Below are 9,251 nucleotides of genomic sequence, written 5' to 3'. Positions count from 1 at the left end.
AAATAAATAAATGTTGAAAAAAAAAATTAAAAAAAAAAAAAAAAAAGAATCTCTCGTATTGTTACACTCTAGCTCCTGGAGGCAGCTAATGCGCCACAAGGATACTAATAATAGAGGCCTAGTGGGGCAAGGACACGGGAGTCCCTTCTACTTTCTGGTCAGTTTTCTGCGAACATAAAATTGAAAAAGTTTATCACCTAAGAAAGAAAATCACAGTGGTTCCCACACATTTTTCTCAGGAAAGCATCAGATCCCTGGCCTGGAGAGAGGGCCTCGACCACGGGCTGCGATGACAGCAGCAGACTGCACCCTCCCGGTCAAGCCCCGGTCCGCACGCCTGGAGGCTGGGCCCGGAGTCAGCGCACAGGAGGGCCCCTGGTCACCAAGCACTCGGACCTTGGTGGCGCTGAGAGCAGGCGAGACTCCCGTGAACACAGAAGCCAAGGACCAGTCAGAAACGGCACGTGGAGGCCAGTCCTTGCCTCCCTCGCTTCCCCCAAACCCACAGGAAGATTCAGAGCTGGGCCCTCAATGCAGACAGCTGCTGGCTCTTGGCAAGTCCTTCAAGCAGGGTTGTCTGACACAGAGGATAGACGAAATTCCTGGGGTTTCCAGCCACGCTAAAGGTGCTGGAAGACGGCCAGGGTTTGCTGTCAGAGTTTTCTGGATGCACACTTCAACGGCAAGTCTGCAGAGACCACAGAGCACGTGGCAGAGCTCAGTGGCAGCTGGGTGTCCTTGGAGGAGTTGGGGAAGGGTCCCTGTGCCCGCTCAGGTGATGGGTGGGGACCGACTCCCTCCCCTTGCAATACGGAGAAGCACCCGTCCCTGCCAACCGCGTGGTTCTGATCCTCTCACCCAAGGTCAGGGAAAGAACAGAGCAACTAATTCTTGTGAATAAAGTGATTTTCCAGAGACTTTAACAAACATCAGTTCCAGAAGGAATCAAGAAATTTTTAATTGCCTTTTTCCCCCATTACTTTGATTCCTTGATCTCTTGTTGGCCCCAGTTTTCTGGCACTTTCTTTCTGACGCATGCCTTTACATATGAATTGCAGAACCGATGGATTCAAGAAACCATATACCATCCTCTGCCCTTCTAAAAATCGTAAATGAGACATTTCAGGATGAAACAGCTGTAGGCAAAAGATTGTGCTGCACTTTTACGGGCCAGTTTGAATGTAGGAACCACTGCTCCCTCCGCAGTTATGACCGCTTCCTAGGCAGGTACTCTGAGATCGAAGTACCCTAAATAAAACCCTCAGCACAGGGCCTGGACCTTGGCGGGCACTCAATACACACAGTCCTTCCTCTGTCTCCCCAGTACCAGCAATACCCATTTGCTGCTCGTAACGCTGATCCCTAGGAAGCTGGCCCAGCTACAGGCACACCCCATCTGGAGGGTGTAAGGGTTGGGCTCAGGAGGACAAGGTCCTGGTCCACAGGCACATGAAAGGCACCAGTTATGAAACAGTCTGGATGCTCCACACAGCACAGTACAATCAACACACACACCGCATTTATAAGGTTTGTGGTGACGGAGTGGTTCTGGACCCTGACTGTGGCGGTGGTTGCACAGACCTCCACACACGATGAAATGCACGGGATACATATGTGATTTGCACGTGCACGCACACACTGTACGTGTGCAGACATGTAAAAGCGGTGAGATCTGAGGTCTGTGCACTGCAGAATGTCCGTGTCCCGGCTGTGGCCAGTTACACAGGATGTTGCCATGAGGAAAACGGCATGAAGGAACACAGGCCTTTCTTCACTTGGTTTTGTCTTTAAAGATAAATAGGAGAGCACGCAGTTTGCTAATCATCATTGCCTGTGTTTGCCTGTGTACTATTTTCTGGGACTGTCTATGAATCTGTAAGCATTTCAAAATTAAAAGTTAAGTTTAAAAACAAGGGGAGAAAAAAGAAAAGCTACACTTGACAATGAAGTCAGACTTAAACCAGGGCTGGCCCAGTGTGAAGAACGCAGTGAAGACACATCGTGGCCGGCTGCTGGAGGAGGAGTCCTCGTCACCGCCACAGCCTGTTCCACTGCTGAACAAAAGTCATGGGGAAACCGCCAAATCAAAAGGCAGGAATGGCACGTGGCCCTGTAGCCTTCCGTCTGCAGACGGAAGCACCAGGGCGGCCCGTGTGCTCCTGGTGTTAATTAGCTCATTGTCACTGCTACAGCTGCTCTTGGAATCTGGGCACACACGGGGATTCCGCAGTAGCTGTGTGTCTACTGATTTCTGCGGCACGTGTGGGCCCTTTGGCCAGAATTCAGTGTAAGCCACTGAGACAACATCTTTCTTGGGCTCAGCTCCTCAACCCTTCCCTCCCCCTGCCTCTTTCTCCAAGTCTGTGGATTGATCGCAGGGGCCACCAGGGGCCCCACAGCACACGGAAACTGGACGCTCTGCCTTCACCCTCACAGCTCAACCAAGGCTGAGGGTCTACAAGGAAGTGTGGGGACAAGCAGCCAGCCAGGCCCCCAAATGCCGGGCCAGGTGCCTATGGGTGAGATGTGCCGGGCAGAGCGGGGTCCTCAGCAGCTACCTACTTTGGGGATTCTGTCCGAGGGACCACCTTGCCGCACATCAGGTCCTGTCCAGTATTCACAGAACCCCATTTTACATATGAGGAAACGAGGCTTGCTGGGGGCCCCGCCGACATATTTCACTGGTGGATGGGGGCACTGGGCTTGGAGCCAGGCCTGCCTATGCCAGACCCTGTGCTGGCTCCCATACCCTGGCCAAGCCCTTGGCGACTCCCAGGACCGCTGACAACAGTGCTCCCGTGTCTTGGTGTCGCGGCAGTGCGCTATCCTCCCGCTTGTGGATTGCAGACACCAGCGCGGGCTTAGGAGCTCAGCTGGAAGCCACACAAGCAAGGTCGAGGGAGAAGAGAGGCTGTGGGCCACCCTCCCAGCGTGTGGTCCCAGATGCTTGGTGTGGGCATGGGCAGTGCCCCATCACAGTGACGGGAGGGTTGGGAACTGGAACCCCACAGCCTCCCCACGCCGGGGCAGGGGGTCAGTCCCTGATGACACATGGCCGAGAAGAGCCCAGGGGACGCTTCAGACGACAGGAAACTCGGTGACTGGTCACTTCCCTTCTCTCCAAACCCTCCTTTGCTACATGTGGGAGCTGGAAATGCACGCGGGCCCTTCCGGCAACTGGGACCCGCAGTGCGAGGCTGTGCGTTCGCTCCTGCCCCAGCTTTGCTTTTGCTTGCCCATATTTTCTGTTCACCTTCAGTTCTGTGTAATTACTGTCCTTTCCAATTTTATGCTTCACACATGTCAAAGTGCGACAATAACCGAAAGAATGAACACGGTGAACAGGCCTAGGCGCATTGTGGATAAGAGGACGCACTTGCTAACCATCGCTCCCTGTTAGGATCCCAGTCCTGCATCTGTCTCTGCAGCCACCCCGCAGCCCCTCCCACAGGCCCCACCGAGGCCTCACCTGCACTTCAGAGTCTGCATCCACGTGCTGCAGCTGGAACCACGTGTCCCTGTTGTGGTACTTGGGCAGGTCCTCCTTCTGGATGGCCACCTTCCCTACAACACACACGCAGAAGAAAAGCAGTCACACGAGGGGACAAACCCCCGAAACAACAAGCGGGGCTCTCCACCACCACAGCTAGGCTTCGCAGCGGCATCGTCCAGAACAGGTAACTGGGTAAACCAATAACACCATGCTGTCTTCCTTCCAGCGGGTCATTACATGCCACATTTCCTCCAGAAAGCCTCACATGGGACCTGGCTGGGGTTACCCATTCTGCTCCTTGATTCGAGGTTTTAGGAGAAGAAAAGCCTGCCCATCTGTCTGGTCCCAGGGAGCTCAGAACAGGCTGCCTCAGAATAGGCCGCTCTGAGCTGGAGGCAAGTGAGTGAGCTGGAGGCAGGTGCAGGAAGAAGCGGTCCCAGAGCTCCCTTGGCTGCCTGCCCCCTGAAGCCCAGGAAACGTCTGAGGAGCAGGGGCTGCCGTGGACCCTCGCCCAGGAGGTGTTATGGTGAGGAGGTCAGAGGGGTGCCCCCAGGATGGTCCTGCACAAACAGCCCTAACTCCACTAACCCCCATGTGCTCGCTTCCCAGTCTGCCACCCTTGGAGGCCCAAACTCTTTCCCCCTCGTCTGGTCGCTGCTCTGGACACAGACCGTCCAGCCTGCTCTTGGAGCAAGCAGTCACTGAGGTGTCCCCTGCGTGACATATGCCACAGGTGTTAACTCTCTTGTTAAACTCTCTGTGAGTCCAGTGTCACAGGGAGAACCTCGGTGGGCAGAGAGAAAGGTTTCCTCCAACCTGGGACTCCAGACCCCATGAGACTTACCCACTGGGCACAGAGGGGTACTTGGAAGGCAACATACGTGCCAAGAAGCCTGTCCAAGTGCCAGAGGGCTGGGCCCTGGGGACTTGGGACAACTGACTCCCACCATTGCTGCCTTCAGCCCCCATGCACCTGTCCATTGGCCATTCATCATTTCGGCATATTTGTGTGGCTCCATATTCCCAAAGAGAAGATCACAGCACCTCGCACCTCCCAGCCGGAAAACAGCCCTGGGAAAGACCCTGGAATCATGCCACTGGGCTCACTGGCACAGCCAGCACCAGTGTCCCCCCGCCCCCCGAGAAGCGGATGCAGTGGCAATGCCACTGACCACCTGGACCCCACCGGTTCAGCTCTCACCTGGAGGACCCTGCACAGCCACAGACCGCACGACATATCAAAGCCACTGCTGGCAGTTGACAGGTGGCCACGGAAGGGAGAAGACAGACGGCGAGAGGCAGGTGCAGAGCCAGGGACATGCAGCACACAAAGGCGCCACAGAAATGCAACAGAAGCCCAACTTACAGGCCACGCGGGATCCCCTCCAGCAGCATCGTCATGGGGCAGGATGGCTCCCTCGGGACCCCCACTCCTTCCCCACCTCGGTCCTCCCCACCCCCAGCACCTGGCCCGCTGGGTCTCGGGCCTCCGACCACCCCCCACCACCCCCACACATGGCCACCAGGCAGACTGGCGAGAAAACACCATCCTTCCTCTCTGCAGCTCCTGCAGACCGATCCCTTTTCCTCACCACGGGAATGTGATTCTGAGTCCATGGAATAAAGCCATGTGAAAACAATTCTTGGAATTGAATTGAGCAATATATTTCATTGAAAAAAAATAAACCTTCAGACTGTGATTAGTGCAGCTGGATGGGAGGGTTACGTGTGAGGTTTGAAATTTTAAGTAACTGCAATGTTTTTATGAGCTTTAGTTGGAACAGGGAAGAGCCGCGTCTTTAATGCTTATGTGAACCCTACAGCTTACACATCCAGGCTTACACAGTATACTAATGTGTCCTTTTTAAACGCATATATTAGATAGAGTTTCTAAGTGCCGTTTGGAGACAATACCTAACCTACAAACTATAATATCTACTTAAATGTGTCCCCATCTATCTGAGTGACAGCAAAAGGTCACTGAGCCACTCTGGGCTTCACTGTCTCACAGTGGTGGTGCTGCCTGCCTTAACACAGTAAAAAGCCCAGGCTTATTTCCTCTCTGGGGTGCTACACCTGTGAGGGTCTGTTCAGAAGACAGCATATGTCAGGTGGCACAAGAGGGCAGGTGACGTGGAGAACCTGGTACAGAGGGTGAGAGGACGTGGGGGAAGGTGGATACAGAAACCTGCAGGAAGATTAAGCTGACTTAATGAGGGACAGACAGATGCTTCCTGAAATGAGCCGGCGGCAGGGATGCTGCTCGTATCACTCCAGTTCACCCCGGCGTCCTAGCTAGCGCACGGAGGCAAGAAAAAGAAACAAGGGCATGTACCCTAGAAAGGAAGAAATGTTTGAAGAATCTATAGGAAAAGATAGTAGAACAGGTGTGTTCAGCAAAACCACAGAATGCAAAGTAATACATAAAGATCAATTGTACTTGTGCATGTAAACAATGAGAACAAAAAGTGAAATAAAGGGGCACCTGGGTGGCTCAGTTGGCTAAGTGTCTGACTCTTGATTTTAGCTCAGGTCATGATCTCAGGGCTGTGAGATCGAGCCCCACATGGGGCTCTGCACTAACAATGTGGAGTCTGCTTAATATTCTCTCTCTCCCTCTGCTCCTCCACTCACACACTCGTGCCCTCTTGGTCTCTCTCTCTCTCAAAAAAGAATTGAAATTAAAAAAAAAAACAGTACCATTCACAAAATGATGCTTTTATGGCTTGTGCCTCTGGTGTGCTACCTAAGAAATCTTTGTCTACTCCATCAAAACCATAAAATACATAAGGATAAATACACACACACACACACACACACACACGTGTGTGTGTGTGTGTATATATATATATGTATATATTTATACATATGACGCGTATACTGAAAACCTATCACAAACGCTGATGAGAGAGATTAAGAGAAGACCAAGCATGTGCCCTATTAGAGGGTCCAAAGAGATGCTAAGATGTTAATTCTCCTCCAAATTAATCTACACACCTACACAATCTCAGTGGTGTTGGAAATTGAGAAGTGGATTAAAAAATGTGAGTCACAACTCGAAGGGCCTAGAACAGCAAAACAAGTTTGGAAAAGAACAGTTGACATGCTCACACCGCTGACTTGAGACTGGATTTGAGGCTACAGGCGCTGAGACAGCGGGCACCAGGGCCAGGCAAGGATCACAGACCAATGGACCAGGACAGAGGACCAGAAACAGACCCGTGCATATGAAGTTGGTGGTTTTCAGGAAGGCATCAGGGTAACTCAATGGATAAACCATTGCTGGATGGTCCTTCAGCAAACAAGAGTGTCACAACCCGACATTTACGAGAAAAAAAATGAACTTTGTGCCACGTGTGCAATTCACCTGGAATAGATATAAATGTAGGAGCTAAAACCATAAGCTTTCTACAAAAAAGGAGGAGGATGAGGAGGAAATCTTCATAGCCCTGGAGTAGGCAAAGATTTCTTAGACATGACATCAAAAATATAAACAATTAGGGGCGCCTGGGTGGCGCAGTCGGTTAAGCGTCCGACTTCAGCTAGGTCACGATCTCGCGGTCCGTGAGTTCGAGCCCCGCGTCGGGCTCTGGGCTGATGGCTCGGAGCCTGGAGCCTGTTTCCGATTCTGTGTCTCCCTCTCTCTCTGCCCCTCCCCCGTTCATGCTCTCTCTCTCTCTGTCCCAAAAATAAATAAACGTTGAAAAAAAAAATTAAAAAAATATATATATAAACAATTAAAGAAAGAATTTTGACTAATTGGACTTCATCAAAATTAAAAACTTCTGGCCTTCAAGAGACACTGGTAAGAAAATGAACAAAGGGAAGAAAATATTTGTAAAACAAATGATCCAATGAAGCACTTGTATCCAGAATACACAAAAAACTTTAACAACTCTGTAATAAAACAACCCAGTTAAAAGGGCAAAAGATTTGGACAATTCACCAAAGAAGAGATATAGAGATGGTAGACGTATGAAAACATGCCTCATTCTTCATCATGAAAATGCAGTAAAAACCGCAGTGAGATCCTACACACATATTAGAATGACAAAAATGGGTTAAAAATTAAAAGTGCTAACTCTGAGTGTGTGGAGAGGCTGTGTGGTTCCTGGGGCTCTCACGCAGCTGCAGAGAATTCAAGATGGCACAGTCACAGAGGAGCACGGCGTGGCAGTCTCTACCAGGGGCAGACACACACCACAGTGGAGGGGGAACCTTTTTCCTCCTACCCTTCTAGGTTCTCTAGGGCTCTGCAACAGAGGAAAGATGAACAAGAGAACAACAAACAGAAGTTTACCAACATGTCTCTCAGATCTACATGGGGGAAACTCAGCAGTGCACAGGGACTTGCGCTAATGCAACATCTTAACCTGAAACAATGACAAATTTCAGAGAAGAGACACCAAGGAAAGGCCTTCAGGTTTCCAGGGCACAAGGGGTGAGTAGAGAGAAGGGTGTCACATAGACCCCTCTGGTGTCACCTTGAGGCTAACTCTAGGGTCATCTCGGTGATTAATTTCTGGCAAGTTCATGTCCTACTTTTAGGGCAGGCTGGAGATCTTTTCTTGTGCCTGCTTATTCTCAACTGCCTTCAGCTCAAAGTAATCCTTATGCCAAAGTGTGTATTTGGGGATGGCAAATTCTGCCATCTTTCAACACTTAGACGCCCTGGCAATCTGCCTCTTAGGAATCTTCCAAGAGAAACAAAAACACGTGTCAATATAAAGACCTGGTATAACGATAAGAATGTTGCCAGCAGCTTTATTCACAACCACTAAAAATTGGAAACAACCCTCACTTCCATCCAGTGCTGAAGTGGTAAATAGCAGCACATGTGTACAAAGGGATGCTCGGTGAGGGGAGCACACTAGATGAAGGAAGCCAGACATGGCGGCCCACGTACTGTGTGGCTCCATTTGTGTGACATTCTGGAAAAGGTAAGACTGTAGAAATAGATGCCACATGCATCGTTGTGGGCGCTGAGGGTATAGGGAGTGCGTCAAAAGAGGCCGCAGGGAAGCTCTGGGGGATGGAAAGAAGTCTTAACTGTGGACCATTAACACGGCTGTCAACACCTGTCAGACTCCACGCCTAAAGGAGGTGCATTGCACCGCATAAAAATTATACTTCAATAAACCTCGTTATAAACAAAAGAATAAAGGTCTTGTTTCTGCCTCTCCCCTTTGGTAGAGAATCTGGAGGAAGCTGCTGCCGGTCCTGGGCTGGAGGGACAGCTGGAGAGACAGTGGTTTGAGCCAGGTCCCCCAGAGGAAGAGGGGCCTTGGGAGGACCCTGGGCACGGGTGGCCATCAGAGCCAGAGGTGGGAGAGTGGGGAACGCCCCAGCCTCTGCCCCACCCCCCAATCCTGCCAGCCCAGACCTAACTGGAGGCTGGGTGGGTGGAGGGGGAGAAGGGGAGCCCAGGAGCGATCCAAGGGGCACAGGGACCGTTCACTAGAATCCCCCGTACCAAGTAGCATGGACTAAACACACTTCCTTGTTTTGGTCACCAAAACCATCAATGCCGTTCAGAGCCTTGGTCTGCACCACAGGACGGCTCTGTGTTGGTGCAATTCTACCCCAAAGGAGAGCAGCCACACTTCAGTGTGTCTAGCAGCCGCGTCCGGGTTAAAGGACATCCCCTGTGCACGAGAAGCACTGAAAGCAGCTGCTGGACCATGGCTCCTCAACACGCTCAGGCCGCTTGGCTGGAAACCCTGCTTGATATCAACTCCTTCTGGTGCTAACCTTCTCT

The 9,251-nt window shown here is 51.3% G+C and overlaps 1 protein-coding gene across 3 annotated transcripts in view; it reads right to left on the bottom strand.

Annotated features, from left to right (window-relative positions):
* RASA3 (RAS p21 protein activator 3) overlaps nt 1-9,251 on the bottom strand; it is a 120,777-nt gene that overhangs the window by 46,555 nt on the left and 64,971 nt on the right. For all 3 annotated transcript variants that reach the window (XM_040486985.1, XM_040486986.1, XM_040486987.1), the window contains one exon: nt 3,470-3,564. In XM_040486985.1, the coding sequence (XP_040342919.1) occupies nt 3,470-3,564 (95 nt within the window). The remainder of the gene's footprint in view (nt 1-3,469; nt 3,565-9,251) is intronic.

This window comes from Herpailurus yagouaroundi, unplaced genomic scaffold, assembly GCF_014898765.1.
Source record: "Herpailurus yagouaroundi ecotype Mexico unplaced genomic scaffold, PumYag 164, whole genome shotgun sequence".
NCBI classification, from domain to species: Eukaryota; Metazoa; Chordata; class Mammalia; order Carnivora; family Felidae; genus Herpailurus; species Herpailurus yagouaroundi.
This window is presented reverse-complemented; position numbering and strand designations above follow the sequence as displayed.